The sequence below is a fragment of the Columba livia genome, chromosome 8 (assembly GCF_036013475.1).
Source record: "Columba livia isolate bColLiv1 breed racing homer chromosome 8, bColLiv1.pat.W.v2, whole genome shotgun sequence".
NCBI classification, from domain to species: domain Eukaryota; kingdom Metazoa; phylum Chordata; class Aves; order Columbiformes; family Columbidae; genus Columba; species Columba livia.
The window spans coordinates 13,395,058-13,420,772 of NC_088609.1; the positions used below are offsets into that span (position 1 = coordinate 13,395,058).

The window sequence follows — 25,715 nt, forward strand, 5'->3', positions numbered from 1 at the left end:
TATTGAGCCTATAGGCTTAGAAGCCTCCCATAAAGGACATAACTCTATCTTGTCCTTGTGATTTTGTTCTTTGATTCAACCAACTAATGATTTATTATGACCTGGAGGGTAATAAAAAATACTATGCTGAAGCTTTTATTGTTTCATTTTGGTACACATTAAATTTTGGTACTGTCTTTTAGTGGTGTTTCTAACTTCCATTTTCTCTGTAAGTTTAGATTAATAACCCACCTATGAAAACTCAGAAGGCTGCAGGCACAGTGTGTCCATGCATTGATTATCCATTTCTCTGGTTAAGGCACTTGTATCAATGGGCTCCACTATGTCCCATATTGTATTTTCACCAGCACTTTGCTTGTGAAAAGAAGAAACTCAGTAAACATGGAGAATCTCCTTGCTTGAAGATGTTGCTGCTGTGATGTGTGCTGAATCCAGACAGCATGGCTTAGGAAGCTCCCAAAAGAGTATTAGTAGGTAAGTTTTAATTGTCATATCCAGCTTTCCCAGGACAAAACCAGCTTGACTCTTGTAGCCCCTAATATCTCCATCAGGAGAGGGTAACTCAGACCGGTTTCCAGCCTGGATGCACCTGCTCCCTGTCTTTTCATGTTGTGTAGATGCTCTGTGTTTATCTGTGAGGCTGGGACATGATCTAAGCTGTGGCTGGGGACTTGCAAACCCTGTGGTAGTCATGGTGTTGCTAAATTACTTTACCATGTTCCTGTTTCTCCCACTATCAGATATAGTTGTTCCTCCTCAGGATCTCTCCCAGACTGAGAGATTTTGTTGAAAGCGACCCAGTGAGTCTTGCAAAGATGTTCATAGTCCCCATATTTCCAGCTTGTGGGTCTTCCCCCTTGACGGCTAAAGAGCCCAGTGAGCACTGCCAGATTTCAGGTCAAATGATGCCTACAGATTTGTCTTCTTTTTATATTCTTTTTTAACACCCCCCCTGTTGCTGTAAATCAACAAAAGTAGAGAAGAAGACAATAATTATTACCATTATGAACAGCTATTTTTTACTTATTTGTAATGCAGCACCAAGAGTCCTGCTGTGTTGAGCATGCTAGAGCAGCACAACAAATGCTGGTCCCCCCTAAACTCTCCAGAATTCGGCATTTCTTTTGTTCAGGGTAGAGTTAAAAATGTTTTATATCTCCCTGCTCCTCTGTGTTACACTATATAAAAAGGAAAGTGATCATTTTTGAGCTGCTCCTGCTGGGGAATTTTTGCCTGCTCTAAAATTGCAGGCTCGGAGGGAAGCAGGCATGTGGATATTCGGTGTGACATTGACCCCGAGGTAGAAAACAGCTCTGGCTCAAGCACTGCCCTTATCTCCTCTTCTGTTAGCTGGTTATCTGGAGTCTGCACCTTGCAACCTCAGGTGTATTGTCATCAATCATTTCCTATTTTCTTTTGCGTACTGGTTCCTCTCTGCCCTTCCTTTGTTAATAACCCAGTTTGCCTATATCCATAAAAATATCTGATTGTGATACCATTTATCCAAAGCACCATACATCCATCATGTACTTATGAGTGAGATAAACAAGTTCTCCTGGGAAATACACCACAAGAAATATATAGGATAAATAACTATATCAAATGTATGTCAGTGTGCAAGAGGGGAAAATCTATTCATTAAAAGCAGGGTGGAACTGCAGTATTTTATTGTACCCTCTAAGCTTTTAGTTTAAGTGAGAAATGTACATTTTTGCTGCTTATCTCATCTAGCACAGCTCTCATGCTGGCCACTTCAGCAGGAGATATATTAGCTTCTTTGACTGACATTGTAAATGTGTAATTGCTCATAATCTTTTTTTCTTTTTTTTTTTTTTTCCCCAGACCTTACAGGAAGCTTCTGCCTTTCTTTTGACTTCAGCTTTGCTGCTCCTGAGTTTCAGCCGTGTGAACCCTGGATACGGCGGGGGACGGGAGTGGGAGGAGAGGGGCTGCTGCCAAGCTGCCTTTGGCATCTGAAGGGAGCCCTTGGGTTTGGATTGGATTGCCCTGGGCTGGGAGGTGAGTGATGAACCCTGGCCTGCACGTATCCTTGCTTTCATCTCTACACTCCAACGTTACACTGTTCAAAGTGGAGAATGAACAACCACAGGCAAATCCCAAGTTTTTTTCTCTTTTTATATGTGTGTCATGGTGGTATTTCATATGCGGTTTCATTAATAACTTGGATTTATTCTCTTTCTTTTTTTTTTTTTTTTTCCTGTGATTCTCCAGCCTGTGATCTCTTCTTCTAGAAATGGCTCTAAAAGCTGATGATGCAGGGTGCCTTCCTGCAGGCCCCGTCCCTCCCCGTCCCTCCAAGGCATCAAATGTTTCTGTTCATTAATTTCTTCCCTCCGGTCATAAAAGAAGCATAGTCGTCTTTCTAACTAAGGTGACTTAAAATTCATTAACTTTCAGGCATTTCCCAGAGTCCTAAGCAGTTGGTGTGAAGGTAAGAATCACCTCTGGGAGTAAGAGCAACAGTCTTACATTTCTATGTAACCTGCCAGCCCAAAGCCAAAAAGTGTTGATAAAACTCATTGATGAAAAAACTTGTTTTGATTCTACATTTCATATTCCTCAGGGATGTCTAAATCATACCCATATATGGGTGCTTCATGTTGCTGCATTTTCCCACCGCAGAAGAAATCAGATTCAGTCCCTTGGGAGCAAATTAATCTCTGGGTGAATATCGCCTTTAAATGGAAAAGCCGAGTTGGCAAGAAGGCCACAGCTTTGCCACTCATCACAGAGCTTTTTCACAGAACAATTGCATCTTGGTGTTCAAGACAACATGGTTTGTTGTTTTCTTATACAAAAAGAGCATATAGTTTCATTTTGAAGAAAAAAAAAGTGGTAAAAAAATTGTCCTTTGGCAAACATACACACAAAAGAAAATATGGGGACAGATCTTCCAGTAGCATAAATCAGCTGTGGACAAGGAGCGACACTGATTTACATCAGCTAAGTGTCAGACTCTAAATCACCACTGACATGCAGTTGAAAAACAAGTATTTCCAAGAATCAGAGCTATGGCTGAGCAATTTCTTTCACTAAACCATGATTCCTTTCTACCCCCTCTTTCCATTCAAATGTATAGGGAAGTGCTCCTTTGTGCTTTGAGGTTTTGTTGCTGCTGTTGCTTTTCATAATGACCGATTCTTTCTCAGGGCTTTTTTATTTTTCTCCTTCCCGTGTAATGAAAAGCGCAGTAAAATGAAGTGCCATTCGCTCTCTGTCCACCCCGGGTTTTTGCAGCAGTTCATTAAGAAGAGGGAGCTGCGGGCTCTGGATGTGGTTCAATATTGTGTATATTCTTCTGCCGAGATTTACATCTTACATTCAAAAAAGCTCCTTAAATCAAGCAGCCTGTTAGCATCTTCTCTGGCTCTGGGTGCCTGCGAGATAAAATGCCTGTGTGCTAATAGTCAATTCATCACTGATTTTAAAGAGGAGTAACCATTGCCTGTGTGTGAACATCCTCTGGTTGTGTTCAAGAATATGTTATTTATTTACTTATTTATTTATTTAAGATTTTTCATCTGTTTGGGTTCACATTTTGCAATGATGCTTCAGTGTCTTTAGGCTTAAGCCTCCTGCCATACAGAGCAGCATATGGCTTTGCTGCAAATGCAGCCCTGGACAGTATGCTGGACTTAAAAATCTGACACTACCAACTTGTACAAGTTTGGTGTTACATATGTCAATACCAGCTGCATAAAAATGCAAGGATCGTGAGATTTAATGTGTTTTCCAAAGACAAATATAAAAATTTCTGGAGTCAAGTTTACTTACGTTAACACTTTTAATAAATTTGTTTAATGACACGTTATAGCCCCTTGGGCACCCCGTAGCAAAGCCATCCCTGTGGATTCCCCGTCACCTCCTGTATCGCAGCCATGCCACTGTGAACTGGTGGGGCTCCCACCGCAGCTCGTGGTAAGAGGGCAAGGGGGCAGCCAGGTATATGTTCAACCAGCCAGAGTGGATGGTTTGGAGAGCAGCTGGGTTTTATTAATACACAGCAAATCCATGATGTCTCCATATATATGGAAATGCAGTCCTTGAGAATTACTTCTCCCTAATAATTTCATTGCAGGATTATGCCTGGAGTATTCACAGCCCAGCACAGACCCCAAACTGCTTTGGACCACGTAGCTGTGGGGAGCAATGCTGTCCCGTGTGTTTCAGCAGGCTCTGCTCTGCACATCCCTCCCGGTGCAGGGCTCCCCGCCGCGCTGCGGGGCCGGGTTGTTGCACTGCCGGCTGCGCTGTGCTGTGCCTGCCTGGCAGGGACCCCACTGGGACCAGCAGCTCCAGCGCCCATTCGTCTTGCCACCTGTAAATGCATTAAAAAAGAACAGAAGGGGAAAAAAAGTATTCAGGTCTGAAGTGCTGCATATGGCCTGAGTGCAGCAGTGTACTCTGGGTGGGAGCAAGTTGAATCCTGTGTTTGATTTTGGGCCCATCACTATAGGAAAGACCTTGGGGTGCTGAAACAAGTTCAGAGAAGGGCAGTGAAGCTGGTGAAGGGAGTGGAGTGGAGGCAAAGGGAGCTAGGGCTGTTCAGCCTGGAGAAAAGAAGGCTGAGGGGAGACCTTATCGCTGTCTACAACCACCTGAAAGGAGGTTGTAGCGTGGAGGGGGTTGGTCTCTTCTCCCAAGTAACAAGCAAGAGGAAGAGACTAAATGGCCTCAAGTTGCGCCAGGGGAGATTTAGATTGGAAATTAGGAAAAAATTATTCACAAAAGGGTTGTCAGGCATTGGAACAGGCTGCCCAGGAAAGTGGTGGAGTCACCATCCTTGGAGGGGTTTAACAGACACGGAGATGAGGTTCTTAGGGACATGAGTTAGTGCCAGTGTTGGGTTAATGATTGGACTTGATGATATCACCAAAGTGATGCTGTGATTCTGTTCTATGATTCTACTCTGCTCATTTAAAAGGTTGTAGCTTGGCTTTCCCAAAGGGCAGCAGACAGCTCTCTGGGCACTGACATCCCCACCTCTGACCAAGGCAGAGGGACAAAAGTCTCCTAACAGCATGGAGGTGTTCGGAAAAGTCTGCTGATTTCTTTGGAGATGGGTCATTTCAAGGCTTTTTCATTACAGTACGGACTGAGTTGTCGGGAGCGTTCAATACTATGGATTAGGGCAGTGCTTTTGAATGATGGAAAAGCTTGATGGCTGTCATTTACTGTCATTTTTTATTTACTCAACTGGCCTTCATGCCTGGCTTGGGCACTTTATTAATCCAGACAGCACAAATGCATGTGTGTGCATTCACTTAGTGGTGGGTGTGAAGCTGACTTTCCCATCTGCTGAAACAATGTGTGCTTGGAAAACTGGGTTTTATCTTAAATTCAGTTTTGGAACGAAAAGTTTGAAACTAAAATTGCCCGTGAGTTGGAAAAGTGCCGGTCCCCACTATTGCTAAAAGCAGGGAGCATGGGGGCTGGCCAGTTAGGTGGGCTGCTTTGGGACCAGGTCCTGAGCTTTCCAAGCTCCTCATCTAAGGCAGATTCCTCAGATCTGGAGACAACTCTAAGAACCTGAGATTTTTAAATAAACCCACTTTTCAGTCACTGAAGCAATGCTTTTGACTTCAGCTTCCTAAACCATTTACCCAGTTCTGCTCTAACTCCATATCTCATCACAACTTTTGATTTTCCAGTGATGAGACCCTAGTTATGACAGGTGGTCTGGAGCTCTGCCTGGTGGAACTGCTCTGGAGGTGGATTTTTTTCTGCCAGCTTCAAGTCCTGAGATTGGGATTTTTTTTTTTGTCATCAAAAGCAAGACAAAAATATCCAGAAAGAACTGTGAGTTTTCAACAAAACAAAACAAAACATGTTCCAACGTTAGCTTTTTTGGCCACCTATTTAACTTTTTAGGATAGTATATAAAGTAATAAAGAAAATACAAATAAAAGCCTGTCACTTTTGAAAAACACATTTTTAATTCCCCAAATTAGATACTTCCCTCTAGTTAAAAGGTTTCCTTATGGGGAGTAGGGAGGGTGAACCTGGCAATGTGGTTATTTTTTACTAAAACAGCATTTTTGGTGGCACATTGTTTGAGCAGCATTTCCCAGTTGCTTAGCCTGACCCTTTCAGCCTCCCTTCCCTCTCTGCCTATGGGGGTTTGCTCTCTGGCCCTTGGTGTCCACATGGGATGCCACAAGCGCTCCAGAGAATCACCATCCCGAGGATGTGACATGCCAGTCTGTGAGGACCAGATGACGGTCTCATTTACAGGAACGAGCTGCATCCCTGGAGCGTTGCGGGTGGGCAGAGCCCACCCCTTAGCTGGCAATGTGGGTGGCTGGGCTTTGCCTGCTGCTGCTGCTGCCTCCCAGCTCAGCTTCTTGCCACATGTCAGTAAGTCTCCAGCTATTAAACACAGCCTCATTTCCACTAATGTATTTATAATAATCACCAGGGCTGTTATTTAATTCTCTTGCAGGGCTGCTAAGGGTAGCATAGCAACAAAAGTGATGTGGAAGAGGAGGCTGGATTGATGCGTGGATGCAAAGAGCTGTTGGTTAACCACGTGGAGGGGAAAACCTCGTCCCTTTGCTGCCTTTCACACCCCACCCCCCCCCACTATGGTTGCACGCTGGGGTCTCACCTTGGCGCCTGGTCTGTTCACAGGCAGCACCTCCATAACCTGGTCGGCACTGGCAGAAACACACGTCTCCCACCAAAATGGGTTCACCATTGTTTTGGCACGGTCCGCAGCGACAGGCGTTGAACTCCAACAGGTAATCGTCCAAAGCTCGTTTCATGTTTTGCCGTTTGGTTTCCATATTGCCAAGGTTGGTTCTGCGGAGAATTTCGTGGATGGGCTGCAGCTATGTGGAGTGGAGATGAATAGCATGGAGACAATTTCAGCCGGGCAACAACTGAGATGCTGCCACGCCGCAGTCAGAGCGTTGTGACGTGGCCGGATAAACTCAGAGCTCAGAAAAAACTCATTTGTCTTCCTCGACAGCTCCATGTATATCATGCAAATGTGTTACCATGACTGATGGGCCCCAGTGAGAAACTACCGTTCCAAAACTTCCCTCATCTCAGAGGTTTGTGTGAGATTGGCTTTTCTGGACATGCCTGGGAGTTTCGGTGTGGATTCAAATGATAAACTAAAACACCCTATTAAGCCCATTTTTTTACTAATTTCTTAATGCTGTCACAATTTCAGAGATTCTTGCATGCTTTTTGCCTTTTTGAACCAAAATGTTCTGGTAAGAGCTTTGGACAGTGGTTATCATCAAAGCTTAATGCCAACCTGCCACTAATGGTGACTAAATTGTGAACCATGCAGTAAATGCTGAGCATGGGGAATTTTACTGACCTACTTTTTGCCCTTTGATGCAGCGGGTTAATATTGTGCCATCTACAGCTTTAAAAGAGAACATGCTCACAGTAGCGAAATCCAGTTCCTATATACCATTCAGCAACAATTGTCCGGTTTGGGCAGCTGTAATTATAAATGACCCAACCGAATGTTAATGTTCATCTGAATGCTAATGCTAAAAGTTCAGGCCTAGGCTGAGGACACAAATTTACATTTGTGCGTCTCTGCAAATGCTGCATGTCTTTGTTAGGAATCAGTGGAAACTGGTCCCAGAAAAGACCTGGGTATCTTCTCAAAGCACAAGGCGCAGTGAGAGTGATTTGTGGGGAGGATCAGCCTGGCTTTGGGAAGTGCTCTTAGACAAATTTGCACAAGCCTGTTGAACAAACAAGAGGGAGCTGCAGATAAGAGCTTCTGAAGTGGACATGAGCTCTTATTGGCAGCTCTGGTTGCACAGTAACTGCTGAGCTCCAGAGCAGCCAACAGAGACGTCAGCACATGGTTTACAGGAAAATTACAATAAATTTTGCCTAGAATTGATGTGAACTTGTGCAGAAAGGTGAATAACCTGCAGCTGGATCTGAAAATGATTCTATATTATCAGGGCTTTCTGCTGCCAGGGTGCTGCCCAGGAAGGTTTGCAGAGCCTCTCTTGCCCTTCCAATAATCCAGATAATTCCTGGTTCCATTTTCCCTTCTCTCACCCTCTGCCAGAGCCAGGAGTGGGTGTGCTTTCAAAAGAAGATGGGAGACATGAAGTTTCAGCCATGTCTCTGCAGTGACCAAGGTCCTTCCTCCACGTCCCAGAGCGGACCAGTGATGGTAGCATCTCGGGGTAGGTGTGGTACTCCTGACCATGGCTGGGGAGTTGTGCCCAGTTCCTCACACCTCTGCGGTCTCTGACCCTGGATTATTCATTTGTAGGGTCACTTGTCTCTCTCCCTTTCCATTCTCTCTGCTTGCACCCATCTCCCTATCTTTTAAGCCTTGTAGGATGCTTCAGTGACCTTTCAATTTAAGAGGGCATCCAGCAAAACAAAACGGAAGAGTAAAGCTTGGCTGATTTTTATGGCTACCGAACCTCTTTTTTGGAGGATGGAGAAAGACAGGACCCACCTGCTCTAAAAACTCCTGGAAGCACCCATAGTGATACGAACTGTGGTCTGTGGAGGGGAGGCACAACCACTGAGGCAGTTGAAGAGCAGCAGGGTCTATGCAGAGCCTTTGCTGGGGAGGGGGCAAGACAGCCCCCTGTGAGTGCCTGGCTTATACAGGAGCTCTAACAGTGTCGGGGAGAATAATAGGAATGAATGCAGCCTCGGAGAGCCATTCATCAGGAAGCTGTTTGGGGACACATCAGAAACTTAACTCGGCACTAATCCAGCATTAAGCTCCTTGTCCATCTCCCTGCGGATGCAGTCGGTGGGAGATGTACTCCCCATTGTGAAATGAATAAGAGGTTACCAGATCAGTGGCCCATTACATTTAATCTTGTTCTGTGATGGGATCACAATAAAAATACGAAATGATCTGCTCGACTACACTTTCATTCCTTATAGCAGCAGAGTTTCTTCAACTGCAGAAAAGCCTTACCTCAAAATCAATAACAGCAGGATTATATTTTAATGACCTTCCCCAGTGACGATACATATTGCCATCCCAACTGTTTAAGAGCCCTCCGCTGTAACTGGTATCTCCACCTCTAATCCGGGTGATAATATCTTCCACAACTGCACTGTTGGTCTCAGCATCTGAAAAGTTGAATTACACCTGTATTTTTCAGTTACTGCTTCCACACATACACTAGAAACTGCTTAATGGAGGTGAGATCAATTGTGCAGGGTCCTATCAGTGAGTGGCACTGATGCTGCCTCCTGAAATCAATGGGAGCTTGATGTCCCCAGCTCACGGGCAAGCCCTGTCACATTATCACAAGGTGATGAGTTGAGCATCACAAATGCTTTAAGCTGGTAAGAGCTGAAGAGTCTGCACGGCTCCAGCCTTTGTTTCTAGTTACCATGTGGGCAGTAGGTCATGCTGTCTATAGCTGGTTAAATGATTTACAAATCTGGGGCTTCCTAGCCTCTCTGACTACTTTCTATAGCCAGTTTTTACTTCTCTAATATTTGCCATGTTGCCCTTGTTATCCATGTCACAGCTATAGGGACTGCAGCCTTCCAGCCACCCCACTACCTCTATTTACGCATTTCTAATCCAGGTATTGCTGCCTTAATTCCTGCTTTTTCAAGAGCAGTCAGTACTCCTGGAGGCTTGGACCCAAAGTCATTCTGGTCCCATGACTGGGTGTGAGCCATGGCCAGGGATGGCACCAGAGCTCCCTTCTTCATACCCTTGTGTGACCTGACTTGAATCTCCATGCCCAAGTGACCCCAAGAAGTGACACAAGATGCCTTAACAGACATCTGCCCTGCTATCATACCAGTTTTCAGAAATCCTTTCTTTACACAGTCAGAGGATGACACCGATGCTCCCAAATACAGTTGACTCTCTCTGACGGTCAGGCCAATTGACCAGCCAACACAGGCACTAATCTCTTCAGCGCTGATCTCTGCAAAACAGAAAGGAAACCGGTAAAATCAGTGACTCATTCCAAGTGGATTTTCATTTTCCAGTGTATTTTTTTTTTTCACTCAGTGAAGAAAATATTTGGTTATTTGCATGTCCTGTTTTTCAAAGTCAAGAACAGAAGACAGCCTTTAGTCTTGCAGTGAATAAACTAATATTTTTTTGGGGTGTATTTGGTCTATGTGAATGGGGAAGTGTCCTTACTGTAAAAATTGTTTCCTTAGAATGTATTAGAAGAAAGTAAAAATCTTAACACAAGGCTTCAGGAATGTATTTCCTTGTTTGGTCTGTTTATTTAAAAAGAAAATATTTTTTTTTTGCAGGCTAACTCATAACTAGGGTAAAGCTGGGAACAGCAGCTGAAATCAACAGATCCTCGCTAATTTTCCTAAACTCAGGATCAGACCAGTGTATTAGTGCTTTGAGTAGCATCTTAAATAGAACTCATAAGAGGTCTGTCTGCTGAGAGCTGCCAAAGCCTTTCTGCTGGGCTGCTGCTGCCAGCACCGCCACATATATCATGAAAATATGTAACTGGAGACTCATGAAGCAACTGCAGAGGGGAGAAGTGAACTAATGAGGTGGTTTCACCAAGGTAAGCAATGTGCATATTTCATACAGCCCAGTTATATGTACACACACTGGAGTACCGCAAATATAAGGCCATCTTCTGTAGTAGTTAAAAAATCCATTGATTTCAGTAAATACAGGTGTTATAAGTAATAGGTAACTTTTATATTGCTCTTTTTGTCAGAGGGCCTTAAAGTGTTTTACAAAGCAGCCCAACAATCAATACTCCGGTATTGAAAGGGAGGCACAGAGATCAGCAGGATTTGTGCATTGTGGCTGAATAGTCTAAAGATTGAGCCTCCAGCCAAGCCCCAGCCCAGAGCATTGTCTGCTGAACTGTACCAGGGAGCAGTGTCTTGTCTTGCTTGTGTTTAAAATACTGGTAAAATGCCTGGAGCTCTGATTTTGCTGCCTTCTGCATGCCCTGCAGGAGAAGCTCACGAGAGCCAGGCAGGGCACAGATCTGCTCCTTGGCTTGGTGGGTCCCAGCCGCTCAGCATCCCGAGAAAGGGGCTAGCGGTCCTGGATTCCAACTGATGAGAGCTGAAGCATACTCAAGACTTTAGGAGGAATTACATCCCATTGCAAAACTGGGCCCTTGAGAAAGATTAAATGTACAACACTCAGTTACTCGTACTAAACTGTTCAACAGTTGTAAACACAGTGGGTAAAGTTCATTCACCCAAAGCAGCATGAGTGATTGCTGATCTTGGTGGTGGAGTGCCATAAGATTAAACTTGAGGAACACCCTGATTAATTGATTCACCATGGTTCCCGTTGAGTAATTACGTTCAGTGAGGGTCTGTCAATACAATTCACTATTGGTTGTAGCAAGTCCAGGTCTTGATAAATGAAAAGTGGTTATCATTGCAAAAGGGTGGCCATAGAAAATATTGGCACTTGAGGGGGGAGCCCTGATTGTTTTTTATATGATATAATTTGTGATAGCTAAATGTGCTCAAGTGATAAGATTTACTGCTGCATTGTGAATTAATCAGAATACGTGAAGACTCTTTCTAATTTACTCTGTGCATAATGTTTCTCCCATAAATGTTCTTGTAATATGTGAACACATTATACTGTTTTCTGCTAAATAATAGAACCATAACAATCTATTTTAAAAACAAGTAATGAAAAATATTGATGGCAGAGCAACAAGGGACCTCATTCTGACATATGTATTTATTTCACTTATGACCACATCCATACATGTCCTTACAGCCTGAAAGCTAGAAATGCATCTGGCAGCAAAACTGGAGTCCTAAGCACTGCACTACTGAGCCGTAGTCTATTCCTAGCTATCTAAACCCAGAAGGTGACATTGTTTTCAAAATTCGGGTTTCCAAGATGCTTAAAGCCCAGCTCATGCCTGTTCCTAGCTGGATGCTCAGCAACCACCCAAGCTGTCTCTCACTTATGGAAGACTCAGCTTAGGGATTTTTTTTTCCTGAGCTTGTGCTTTAGTCACCGGTCTATGAAAAAGGAGCGTTTTCTCTTCCAGAGCATTTATAACACGTAGCCTCATGGGCTAGATGGGCTCTCGGGATGCAGTGGTTGAGCTAATGCCAGGTACCTTGCTGCTCAGCCCTCTGGGCACTCAGCAGTACCATTTCCAGGCATCTGCAAAGTTTCAAACTCATCTTTTGAAGCTCTAATTTAAAGACTCAGTCACTTATATCCTGATCCTGACTGTTCCTCAGGGAAGTCAGATAATCCTCTTGCAAACAGCCTTAAAGCATGGCTGTGATCACCATTAGAAAAATCAGGTTTTTTTACTACATGTTTTTAGACGGTGACACATCAGCCACTGCAGGTGGGTCCTTCTGAGTCTGCATCGTGTGATGTAGAACTTTGCTGACTTGGTAAACGTGGACTTTCTAGCTAGTGGGGGTTAGATGCAAATTACGGAAGTGCGCTACATTAGAATGAAAATTACATCTCTTCTGGGGCACGTTTTTGTCTTTTGCTGAACTTCGACATCCTTCTTTCCCAAAATAGGGCATCTCGTAGCAGTAAATCTCCTCCTTATATACACAGCAAGCACAAGATAAAGCAAATTGATAGCCTCCCTTCACATGCTCTTGATTTATTCTTCCTCTGAAACTGGCAGTCTGCTTCCTGAAGACTTGTCTGCCAAGATCTTGTTCACTTCAATATCACTCACTTTTCAAAGTGAATAAATGATTTGAAGAGGCACCATGTTTCCAAACATGAGTAGTTCAGGAACTTGATGAAAATTCTCTCAGTTGGTAATTTCTTGTGGAAAAATTGGCATGGTTAATGCTCAATATGGAGTTTAATAGTTATCCTAGTGCTGATGGTACTGTACCATTTCAGACTAGAAGCAGAATTTGAGGCAGAACCATGGAAATTAATGAAATTACAGCAATTTATACCAACTACAGCAATTTGCACCTGTTGTCCAAGATCACAGTTTTCTTTTGCATAAATGTCCAGCCTGGAGTTACCGAGGCAGCATTAGCAGAGCAGAGTGATGGTCCTTAGGAGAAGTGGGATCTATTGCATTGCCAACACCTTTGCAAAAGTTGACAACACAGTTAGTGTACTAAAGTACCAAATCATTGTTCTGCATATTATGGTTTTGATTAGGAAAAATGTTATGCTTTGCCTCATCAGTAATGGCTGTTCTTGCAATCTGGACATCTGCAGTGGATATTTTATATAACTGAGATTTAGAGGTATAGTTTTCCAGCCTCATCCACTCTTATTTTCTTGAGAACTGGAGCTAACAGAGGTCTGTTAGTCTTCAGAGATGACACTAACCAGAGTAAAATAGCAGGAGTATTGCCAAGTGCAATGCGTTATTTTTTTCATTTATAGAAAATTGAAACCCTCACTATTAGGAGGCTAAAACATGAGTGGGCCATCTTTCTTTACTCTGTATGGCTTTGCAATCCTTAAGCATTGTGAGAATGGCCAGAACAAAGATTATAAGAAATAAGAGAAGTTTAGAGAAGTGTAACAAGTGGCACTGGGAGTTGATGGTTATGGGGAGCAGCCAGAGGCAGGTGAATTACCCTGGTGGACTGGACCCCGCCATGGTCTCCAGGTTGGAAATTTTTGATTTAGACTAGAGAGTTGATAACAGATAATATTTTGTAGTTTTCTAACCTTTTCTTCTCATTTCTTCCTTGTTAATGACAAGGATGTACTCAAAGATACCTCCCATAGTGCCAGATGTCATGAAATGGGTGCCATAGTCGTTGATGAATTTGGCATACATGCCATAGTTGTAGGTGTCTGGAAGCTCCCGCAGGGAGAGCAGCACGTCTTCATCCAAAACAATATTGTCTCTTCTCATCTTGAAACGGGCTGTCTGCACCTTGGTCACACCTCTAATAAATCCAACCTCCTGCAGGCAAAGAATAAAGAAGCTGCCACTCAACATTCAGTAAAAAGAAGTCATTTCTAGTCCTTAGGTTTGCAAGGGAAAGCCTAAATCCGTGACTGTCAGTGGATGTTAAAGGCATGAAAACCAGCCCTGGATTAAATGAAATTAGTGATAATTCTTTTACAGGGGGTGTCTCTTTCTCCTGTGACTATATGAGGTGAAGAGAAGAGACATGGGTTTGGATGCTGTGGGAATTTTTTTATTGATGTGAGAATACAATCAGAATCAGGCTCCACATGATTCCCTTGAATTCTCCATATCTGATATTTATTTCTTTTTTTTTTTTTTTTTTTGCTTTTGCGTTCTTTTCCATGCTGTTTATTCCATTTTGCTTTTTTCCACAGCTTCAACCAGTGATGCAGGACAAGGACTCATGACAGACCCAGGCCAGCCTGGTAGTGGGGACACCTTGGCCATTGCCCCATACAAGACTCGAGAACAGCCCTTTACATGATTCTGTCAATAACTGGCCATCATGTAGCTGCCAACATCATGTGAGTCTAGAAAAGGGCATGGTAAATACTATCATGGTGCCAATTTCCAACAGCCTTTAAGGGCATTTCAACTCAGAATGTCATCAAAGTAGTTCTTTGATGTTTTCTGTCAGTAGTCATGAGAGAAGTGGAGATGGGGCACAGTAAATGTGGGAAATACCCATGTTCATGTTTTTAGATTGGAAAGGGGTCATCACAGCTAGTCCATGACATAAACCCACTGTGAGAAAATGCATCTTATTATCGGGTACTTTTTCTTTTCAATGCTGTATTTTAACCTCCTGTATAAAGTAGCATATTTTCCCATCGTAAGGCAGTTTGTATTAATTTGAACAAGATATATTTGCTACTGGAGATCATTCCCTGAGGACAACTGTTTTGATCAACATCTTGATATTCCCTCCTCCCTCATCATCATTGTAACCATTTTTTTATTTATGTGCTTAATGCAGCCATGAAACAGGATGGGGTGAGATGACATGTGTTGTGCTACTTCGTAATTCAATTTTATTCCCACTCCCTGTTTGCTAAAATGTAATAAGAAGAACAAACAGGATTACTAACGATCATACATTTGCAATTACATGAACAAATTAAGGTACAATTACTATGTGTTAAAAAATGCAGTTGAGAGAATAAACTGACGTAAGTTACAGCCAGATCATGCAATGCACAGATGACATGACTAGAACATAAGCATAATTGATTTTTTTTTCTTCTTTTTTTTTTTTTTTTTTTTACCTTTGCAGTGTATTGTGTGAAATTCTTCAGGGATCCTTTGCCACCTGATAAAGTGAAGCCCAAGTCTAACTGGAAAGCTGAACCTGCAGGCCCAATTCCAATGGTAAAGCCTGTTGTTTTGGATTTATCACTTTTAAGAGCATCAAGCAGATCCTTTGAATCATCATAAAACTCGAAAGTGAATCCAGAATCAGAGTGAGCCTAAAATGAAAGAAGACAACATTAATTTTTCAGGTACTTCTCTTGCTTTTAATCTCAGTTTCTTTAAGGAGCTGATTGTACCTCTGCTGAAGCCCCTGGTGCTCCTGACAGCACTGACACCGACTTCAGTAAATGTGGAATAAAGAATTTATTCACATACCATTTCATTTGGAAATACGTGAGAAATGCAGATAAAGCCATGCATTTTGCTTCATCCATCTCTAGGCAGGGGAAGAGTTTGTGTTTAGCCACTCAAAGCGGGACCATTACAGTCATAGCTGGGAATGGTGCCTATTAAGCTTGATGCTTCCCATTATAAACCCCTCCTCCTGGTTCCTTACAGCTCTGCCAAATCCTAATGATTTGGAGTGCATTTTTTTTTCCTCAGTCTGCTTCTGGATTAATTTATTTAGGAAAAAAAAACAAAAACAAAAATCAACAGCAGTGATCCAGCCACTGGTGATGGCAAAGCTGGGAAACAAACATTGGTTTGCCTGTGTTTTAAAGAAGTGACCTTTTCCTTGACAGCTCTACTTTGCCGGCGTGTGGAACTGAGCAGCTTTGCTGTGTCTGGGCCGTGCCATTTGCCATCTCTATAAAAAGCTGGCTAAATTTCCAACACTGAACAAAACCATCTCACATTGTCGTCATTGACTTCCTAGACCCTGGTGGGTAGAAGCTCCTAGATCAAGATACATTTGGGGCATGTTCAAGTGTCCCTCAGTGCCTGATCATGGTGCAGATGTCCTTCCACCACTAGCAGCAGGTAAAGGGGAGAAGAAAATGTGGCCAGTGTGATGGGTTGGTCTGGGTTCAAACTGAGGACTAAGGGGCACAGGAGAGTCTGCTTGCTGGGAGAACATAAAAGGCACTTGCATTGAGCCAGTGGCTGTAATATTCCCCTGGAACAGTGTGTGTTTCATTCATTTATGTCAAAAAGCATGATAAATGTTCAACAGTGGGGCCAGGGCACCCACTTATGATGTAGGAGACCCAGGTTGAATCCCTGCTCTACTTAGTTCAGTCTCCACCATCAGATGTGACCCCCCAGAGTACAGATGTTGTGATACATGGTGATGGCTTTCAGGATCTGTCTCACTCAGAATTTGGATTTATGTCCCTTGTAGGCACAAGACAGAATTAAAATGCTTTCAAAGGTTGAACCAGTAGCATCGTTGTTGTTTTACACATGGCAAACTTCATCCCTAGAGAGGCACGTGGCTCATGCAAGCTCTACAGCTCATTAATAGCAGAATTTAGAGAAAATCCATTTCTCTTGGCTCTGACTAGGCCAGAGTGAGCAGTAGGAATGCCTGAGTGATAAAGCACGTTAGTTTCTTGATGTGCCATAAAAAAGCATTTATATCATTGATTGCCTGTTGTCTTGGGCAGAGCTGGAGAAAGGTGACTTGAAAGACAACCTCTAGTGAATGAAAGAATGTACATAATGTCTTTATAGGAAGTTTGGCTTTCAGCTGGAAAAACATGGCTAAATTTGACTTACTAGGAACTGGTATATGTGAAAGTTGTAAGGTTTGCGAAAAAACTTCTCGTCGTCTCCATAGTACAGACGTTCACATGTGGTGTCATACTTCAGCTCCCTCCACTCTCCGTTGTAGACATACTCACAGTGGCCTCCAAAAAAGTGAGGATCGTATACGTACTGGCTCTCTTCCTGGGTTAGTATATTGTATCTTGGAGAGAAATAGCATTCGGAAAGTTATCCATAACCCCCAACAGTTTTTGTCACTGTTTCTGTTGTCCTGACACTACAAGTTATCTATCTGTCTCTGATTTTGAATTTGGATAGCACCTAAAATATAAGGTTTGAGTCTGTTCTCCTTGTTATCTCCTTCCAAAAGCTAGCAGGAGACAAACAGCTGTTTTATTTCCAAGACATTGGTTTGGACTCATATGCTAGAGATGGAATAAATCAGTTAAATTGTCCTGTCCATCTTATCAAAGTCCCAAAGTCCTGGAATGCCTCCAGGTCCCCTGTGTCTCTTGCAGCCTAACACATCTCACTGTCACAAAGTGTATTCTCACATTCCCTGTAATTGTTTTCTATCTTTATTTCATCTCCTACCTTTTAATAATGGTCCTGATTCTCAGGGGCATTAGCACCCTCCCTAGGCTTGCAGTCTGCTTGTGCTTTGCCAAGTCTCTCGCTTTATTATTTCCTTATGCCTCTTTCTTCCCGCTCTCCAGCCATCACAGCTGCTTCCCTCTGAAATCCCACCTGTTACTTAATATTCCCTATAATTCCATGGCCCAAAACGAAAGCATTGTTCAAACTGGACAGCAGCATTGCTCCTCACAACAGGGAATTGTCTTTAAGACTAAGATAATAAATGCTGTTGCTGTTGTGTGTTCTGCAGGAGAAACACATCACGGAGCAGTATTAGATAGGGTGCTCTGTGTAAATTGATATATGTCTTGAAAAACTTCTCATAGACTTTCCCAGGCCCTGGACCAGAGAAACATTTATCTCATGGACTCCAGAGAGCATTGGATAGAGCTGATGGGAAAGTTTTCTGATGGGTGATTATATTCTCATACTGTAGCCCATGTTCTTCAAGGGAAGTTAAGCAGCATCTTGGTTAAAACACAAGATTTAAAACAAGAATATCACACATTTCTTCTGGATTCCTCTTTTTTCATGTATTACTTAACCAGAATTTGAAACTGAATAGGACAAGAGTATTTACTCTGTATTTATTCATGTGAAGCTCAGGCTCTCTGCCTTGAGTCTGTGCTCTGAAGTCCTAAATCTTGGAGTTAAATCGTCTCCTTAAGGAAGAAAGCCACCAGGATGCTGCATCTCCAGAGACTATTGTTTCCTTTGATATATTGCTTTTATCAGCTGGAGAAAGTTGTAAAATAACTGGACTCTGAGAAATGGGATATATTTTTACATGAGTATGAAGAGGGGTCTCACAGTACAGAGCAGCTGAGAGAGGTCGAGGTCAGTAAATCCAGGACAGGATTCGAAATAAAAGCTGAGATGAACCATCCTGCCTTATTGCTGCCCATGGTTGAGTTTTGTACAGCATCTCCTCAGTTCATGCAGTACTGATGTTACTAAGGAAGAGTAAAATAAAAAACCTTAATCCGGTTTTGATTGTGAGAGTAGCAGCTATGGATTAATTACTTACCCTCTTGCAGCTCTTTCAGACCCTGGGATTGGGAACAGGTGTTCACAAGGGATTTCAATGTCTTCATCCTCACAGTTCTCCTCATCAGACCCATCTCTGCAGTCTTGTTCTCCGTTGCACACAAGATGCCGTTTAATACAGCGACCTAAAGTGCACGTTTTTGTCAGCTGGCACTGATTTTGCTGTTTCCCACCCGTATCTCAGGGCCTCAAGAAGTCACATGGGCTGTTAAACACTCTGCTCTTCTGTTGGGAGTTTGCTTTTCCCAGCTCCTTGTGGGGAGGTTTGCTTCACAACCTGGAGCAAGCACAGCTTGGAGTCCAAGCTGGCAGCTCCCCCTAGGGCTCCCATGGGATGGGAATCAAGTAGAGGTCACCTCACTGGCCTGATTTTTTTAGATAAAATCATGAACGTTATCTAAAATCATGCTACCGGAAGCAGTAGCTTCTCTGCTTGGCTTAGGGATGTCAGCTCTGTTTAGTTAAAGTGCAATTTTTCATCTTCCCATTGCAGGAGGTATTTGGGGAGTTTATTGGAATAATTATAGTTCAAGAATGGATGCTTGCAGGAAGGGCAACTTGAAAGTGCTTTTGCGTCTGGGAGTGAGGAGAAAGCCTTGACATGATATTCATCACAGGTGTCAACACACTTGCCTTAGCAGAGTGATGATGACCTGCTTCAGCTGGTCACACAACTGGTGTGTAGTTCTAAATTTCAATAGGATTTTCATTAAATGCTCAAGATGGCAGTTTGAGCCATTTGTGTAAAACCAAAAATCTGTCAAGGCCAGTCAAACTTTCAGAGAACAGCCATATTGTATCCCAATCCTCAGAGCTGGGGATGGCTAAAAATAAATAGATCACCCCAGCAGATTGCTAGTTGGATTGATAATTGAACTATGTCTTCTGCAGGGGGAGAACGTGGTGCATTGTGGGAGCATTGGTGCCCATGGAGGGGAGTGTGATCTTTGTAGCACAGCAGTTGAAGCAGAATATTTCTGTTCTGTTCACTGAAGAATTAACCTTTTCCATGTCACACAGCCTTATTTACTATCCAAATCTTAATGTAACATGGATGGATGGATTTCTGTCAAAGTGGGGGGGGTGGGGAGAAAGGAAATTTCCTGCTTTCTCATGCACCAGTTGACCATTGTGCTGGCTGGGCTGTACGTGTTTTGGCAAAGCACTGCCCATGGCAGGGGGCTGATATCACCCCGGGTCTGTCTAGTCAGGACTGAAACCTCTTTGGCAGGAGTTTTTGCCTGGTTCACTCACCCGTTTCCGCACACTGAAAGTCCTTCCCGCAGCCTGGGGTTCCATCACAGCTTGTCTCGGCACGGCACGCTTGCTCTTCCCAGAGATGCCCGACACATCGTCGCCCCGCAAACCCTGCCGGCTGCACCAGCCGCCGGTGCCGGTGCTGAACCACACGAGAAGGGAAAAACGCCACCAACACCTAACTTGCATCCCCCAGAGATATCACATCACAGGCTACAAAGCAATTAAAGCTATAGCTTTTATCTGTATTGTTATATTTCTTCATGGTCCACAGGCTTTGCACATGAGAAGGAGAGTCAGCAGAGAGGTGGGAGCTCAGGAGATTAGCTTGAAGTTCATGCAAGTGAATTTGAGAGGTGGCTGGAATGAGTGATTTTAAAATTTTTTCCCTGTTTTATACCTTGGAAATTATATGGAATTTTTCCAGCTACACGTGTTTTGGCCTAGAATGTAACAGGCTCAGATGGACACAGACACTAATTACAACACTGATCCTGCCACATTTCTGATGGATTATTAATGAGAATTGCTGCTCTTTAAACTAGGAAGAAAATTTTTAAAAAGGGAAAAAGAGAAGAGCCAAATAATTAGCAATTTATTTAGCATGGGAACAAAAAATGCAGGAATATAAACTCAGTAGAAAGCAAAATTATGTCAGGTATTTGAAAATAAATTCCTGAATTATGAAGTCATATGTGAAATGGTATAAAAAAATCTGGAACAGGAGCTGATGAATGAAGGGTGCTTCTAATTTCATTGGAATATTTGTATTAAGAATCAGGGGATATTTAATTAAATCTGAGATAGAAAAGGAAGAAAGTCTTGCACAAATATTCTGGCCTGATTCTTCTATCATTTGCCTTCATTTTGCAGCTCTGTTGCCTTAAATGAATTTATTTTCCAGTTTACACCAGGATAAGTAAGAGCTTCTCTAGCAGCGGAGCATCTCCATCATATTTGGATGAGTTTACTGGATGCTTCAGAATGATGAATATGTATAATATATATAATTAATGTGTGTACATCCTCATCACAGACACATCTGAAGATAAATGAATACATTATAGTGGAGTCTTACTTTTTTCTCTTCGCAGGGAAAGCAATCAGTCCATTCTGACCACTGGCTCAGCTGGCAGTTGATAGGAGCCGGAGAATTAACATCTCTGCTGCTTCTTCTGAGAAGGGTAAGAGATAACAGTCTAAGGTCTTTGAAGTTGTGTTTAAGGAGAGCTGGAGGACAGCAGGGGGAAAATAAATGATCTGCGTGTGTGTTTTTTCACCAGAAATCTGTTCTGTAGTAAATGGAAAGCATCCCTTAGCAGGGGTGACTGTACTACCAGAGATGCCCTGTGCAAGTGTTTCACTATCAGAATTGGTTAGGGGCAGTAGGTGCAGGACCTGAGGATTTTGTCTTGGGTTTCTTGCTTTTCCAAGAGATCCTGGTCCTTTCCAACAGGTATTTTCCAATAAAATAAATGTACATCATATATGTAAGACCAAACACACTGGGTAAAGGGAAGGAATGTTGGGAAGAGAAAGATTTTAAGAAAAGGCTTCTTCATTGGCTTTCTTCTCAGAAGCACATCACCTTGGGCCTGGTCTGAAATCTATTGATTTCACTTTTTTTGCACCATTGTGAACGCATGGTCGGGATTTTTCCCGACAAGTATGAAATCAGGGTCTGATACCCAAGGACTTTGTGTAGCAGTGCCCACCAACGGTGCTGAGAAGGCCAGGTACAAAGCCATGGTTACTGGGAGAATTTGTCGCCTTGCTATTTCTAAACGGAAATACACAAATTCTGAGAGGAAGAAAATAAATAAAGGAAGAGTATAAAAGCAGAAAATGGCAAGGGTACCATTTTAAATGGGCCTTGGATCAGACTTTGTGCAAATACACTGAATATCACTCCACAAAAGCAAGAAAATACTTCTCCTGCCTCCCAGCCCAGTTGTTACAATCTTTATTTCTGTCTCTGCTCCTACAGTCTTTATTTGTATAATGTGTTTTTTGTCTTGAGGAGCAATCTGTGGCGTGCTAATACAAATCTGTTTGCCACAGCCTTTGAAGCATTTAGAGGGGTTATTCTGAGCCAAAAGTTTATTACTATTATTTTGGTGATTAACTAATGAGCAGTCTGTTTTACTTACGAGACTGCAGTCCAAAGAGAAATATTGATAATTAGCAGAGGTATGGAGCACATTGGGGATTCATCAGAGGCTGTGGAAGAGAGACTTATTAAATGAAAGCCACAACAGCTCAGCAAAGGAGCCCATGGATGCAGATCAGGGTGTGAGATAGAAACCCACCATGTGTCCAGGGAAACAACAGGAGCCTGGAGAGAAACAGGGAGCTGGAGGACATGCATGTGTTGATGCCTTTTCGCTCTGACAGGAGGATTTGTGGGCTGTATCCTTCAGCACTTCACAAAGTACTTAATTGGCTCACCTTCGGTTGGATTTTACATTTACCTCTTCATTATTCTGCCTTGTTTGATAAGTTCATCAAACATCAAAAATCTCGTCTTTGTTCATTTTCAAAAGGGATTATTGGCATAAGCCTTCATAATTAAGTGTATCACTACCACATTTTTTTTCTTTCCGCCTTCTCCTTGTCCCCACGTTCCAATTATCACTGATACCTTTTTTGATCCTTCAAATCATATTTGTCTTTAGAACAAGCCTGAAATTAATAGCTGTAGAAAAAAAAAAAAAAAAACAACAGCCATTTTCCTATCATAACACTATAGCTTTACAAAAAAAGTAACTTGTTTATTCCCTTTCTTCAAAGCCTAAGTGACACTCATATAAGTTAATAATATTGTTCAGGGAAAAAAAATGAGGTATGAGAATCTGGCTTGGATTGAAAATTGGGTTATTCACATGCACTTGTTAACTTCATATTGACAAATGCAAAACAATTATAATGAAAAAGAATATGAAAAATATTCACTTGTAAATCATCCTGTATAGGGAATTCATTCCAAGTGCCAAAAACCAGTATGGTAATTTTGGTAAGGAAGTTTAAGAAGGCTTAACAGTCATCTTTAAACAAAAAAACATTGTGCAAACAGTTCATATAAGAAGGAATTATGATGCCTAGCTTGAGCTTTGGACAACTGCCAGTATTTTTTTTCCCGGTAGCTGTTTACAGAGAGCGCAGTGTGCACATGCCTCAAGTCAGTACAAAATTGATGGGCCGACTGACTTGCCTGTAATTTCTATGTGTAAAGGTTGGGGAGGAAAGGACTTACCTCTGGGAAGGCAACACCTGAAGCTCCCTGTGTGCTGTAGCCATGGCCTGACGAGCTGTTAGAGCCACCAAACAGACAGAGAGAATCAAAGGAGAAAGATGACATGAGCTCCACCACATTGTTTTTCCATATGTAAATGCTTCCCCTAGGTTATCTGCAAACAAAAGCTTTAGGCTTCAGGATGTTGTGGGGCAAGCCCTGCTAGAAGAAGCACGGAGCCCACTGGACTCCAAAACACTGTGGTAAATCATTGATGATAGCACAGGTCAAATCACAAAGAATCAGGACACATCCTGGAGGCCTTTGCCCTTTTGGAAACGAATTCCCATTTTTCTGGGAAGGGAATATATTAAACTGTGCAACTGTTTCCACATTACAGTCAATCAAGTCCTGTTGCAGCAGTGTGTTTCTTGTCCATCCTGCACCCTCCTTTTAATTTGAAGGAGGAGGAAACTCACTTTATTTCCCACAGTGACTTGACCATAATTTTGGTGCGTCTGGTTGCTGACCAGGGGAAAACTAAGTTTCCCCATACCTGTTTCCTTGAGCTTGCATGTGACCTACAAAATTCCCTTGAGGGCAGACATAAAATGCACAAGAAATCTGTAATTTCATTCTGTAATTTCATTAGGCATTAATTAAAAAAAAAAAAAAAAAAAAAAAAAAAAAGATCTGTAGATCTATGGATACTAATGGATACTTTTCTGTTGGAACAAGTGACCATGTCTCCCTGCTTTTCTTTTGCATAACTGGGGTGAGATGCTTCATGCATAAATTAAGTGTTCCCAGCAGACAACTGGAAGCTTGAACCTCAAAAAATTCAAGAGAAAGTGTAATTATTGTAGGAAAAATCTGGTCTTGGGCTATTGCAGCTACTAAGCAGACAGTGAATTGTCCTCTGTCCACAAAAGACTTGGGTGGAAGTGTCACTTTGTGTATTTCCCCAATTAATTGCGAAGCTGATTTCAATACCTGGTATTGTAAATTATCAAAATAAAAGGACCTCTTACCGTGTTATTTTAATGTAATTAAAGTTCAGAATGACCCTGGGGCTTGTCTTTGCTAAACATGAAACAGTGTAGCACTTGAGTAAACTCTATAGCAAAATGACATGAAAACTGCCAGTTCGTGACCTTCGAGAGTACATTAATGTAATGTCTTACCTATTAATGCACTTAAGATGAGTTCAGCAAGTCCTTCTTCTTTCTACACCTACAAAAAAACTCAAATAAGGTTTTTAATACATACTATTAAATTACTTTTGACAGGGAGAAAAGCAGGGGACTGAAAGTGGCCTAAGGCGATCCCCATCGTTACCTCCCTGTTACGCATTACACCTCCTCTGCATGTTGCTGCTAAGAGAGAATGACATTAAAAGGTTTTAGCAATGCTTGTAAAGGTCTGGTGGGGATGGACCCCACTGTCCCCACGGTGGGAGCCTCCCTGGCCATCTGCCCAATCTTTGATCCAAATTTCTGCCGTCGTGCGATACAAATGTCTGCTTTGCACAGTCAAGTGCCTCTTCAGCATCTAAGCTACATTATATCTTTTCTGATAGCAGCATCAGAAACACACCACATATATAATGAAAGTTATTTGTGGCATGTCTCCCAGGTAAAAGGCTGGGCTGGTTTGTGCAATCAGGCACAACAACAATTTCTCATTGATAGGTGAGGTCGTTTGGGGGGAGGCGTGCGAGAGAGATTTAAGCGGCCAGCAAGGCACACCACATTAGAGGTGAAATTAAAGAACCTTTCTCAAAGGTGTTACGTTCCAAAAGTTTTATATATGTATATATATATATATATATATATAAAAGTTACAGTTCCATTTGTAATGTTATGAATTGAACTTGTCTAAAATGCGTGTTAGATCTTTGGCTCTAAACCTGAATTAACGCCCTGAACCTCTGGCTGGCAACATGAGCCACGCTGGCGATAGCAGCACAGTCACCTTCAGGAGGATGAGCCGTGACTTGAGGCTCTTGAGGACCAGGGAAATCTGGGCTGTGAGCAGACTCGGATGAGCTGTCAGCTCAATGCAGCAAAGCCTGGGTGGGAGTTTGCGTCATCCCTTTGGGACTATTCCCATCACAAAGCTCTTTTCCCTGGCACTGAAGAAATCTTCACTGTCAGCCTCTAATTACAAGACAGACAACTCCTCATTTATAACTTTTATGTATCTAAAATCAAGTGTAGATTAACTCAATGGAAACAGATTTGGTCACCTGCTTTTCCTCACTGATAGCAATAGAAGATTTTGCTCCCCTTCAAAAAGTCTCCACCTCAAATGTCTTTGGCTCAAAACTGGGAATTAATTTCTGCCTGCATTTCTGTTAAATAGCACCTGTATAGGACATACATGAATGTGGCTGTTTGTATAAGCCTAGCTCTAGGGTGGAACTATATTACAAGAGCTAACATAGTGTTGTTGTCCAGCAACTTACATTTGCACTTCCTTTATATGTAGATTTTTATTTTTAGTATATTCACATGGTTTTTGCTGCAGGGGATACAGTTACTTAAAAGAATAATCCTTTTTTATGCCAATATTCTATTTATAATTTTTGTAGTACATTATTCATGCAATACTGTAAATCTGAATTTTTTTCCTGACTTGAAGACCATGAACATCTAAAGGCAGAGTCCTGTTCTTTTTTATTCCGTTTGATA

At 42.4% G+C, this 25,715-nt stretch overlaps 1 protein-coding gene across 1 annotated transcript; it reads right to left on the reverse strand.

Annotated features, from left to right (window-relative positions):
* Window positions 1-3,801: 3,801 nt before the first annotated feature.
* C8A (complement C8 alpha chain) lies at window positions 3,802-23,289 on the reverse strand. Its single transcript, XM_005498891.4, has 11 exons — window positions 23,044-23,289; window positions 20,869-20,965; window positions 19,788-19,932; window positions 18,514-18,658; window positions 16,863-17,052; window positions 15,158-15,358; window positions 13,643-13,883; window positions 9,795-9,923; window positions 8,948-9,105; window positions 6,629-6,851; window positions 3,802-4,339 (listed from the first exon to the last, which is right to left on the reverse strand). Exons 1-11 carry the CDS (start codon window positions 23,160-23,162, stop codon window positions 4,188-4,190), a joined length of 1,800 nt encoding a protein of 599 aa, XP_005498948.2. The 5' UTR covers window positions 23,163-23,289; the 3' UTR covers window positions 3,802-4,187.
* Window positions 23,290-25,715: the final 2,426 nt, after the last annotated feature.

Bases quoted from the DNA above. Each gene is read 5' to 3' on its own strand.
- C8A (XM_005498891.4), bottom strand. From the start codon at position 23,162: ATGTGGTGGAGCTCATGTCATCTTTCTCCTTTGATTCTCTCTGTCTGT. The intron at 6,852-8,947 runs GTAAGGCTTTTC...CACTCCACATAG, and splicing joins CTGCTGTTATTGATTTTGAG to CTGCAGCCCATCCACGAAAT. The intron at 4,340-6,628 runs GTGAGACCCCAG...ATGCATTTACAG, and splicing joins TGAACAGACCAGGCGCCAAG to GTGGCAAGACGAATGGGCGC.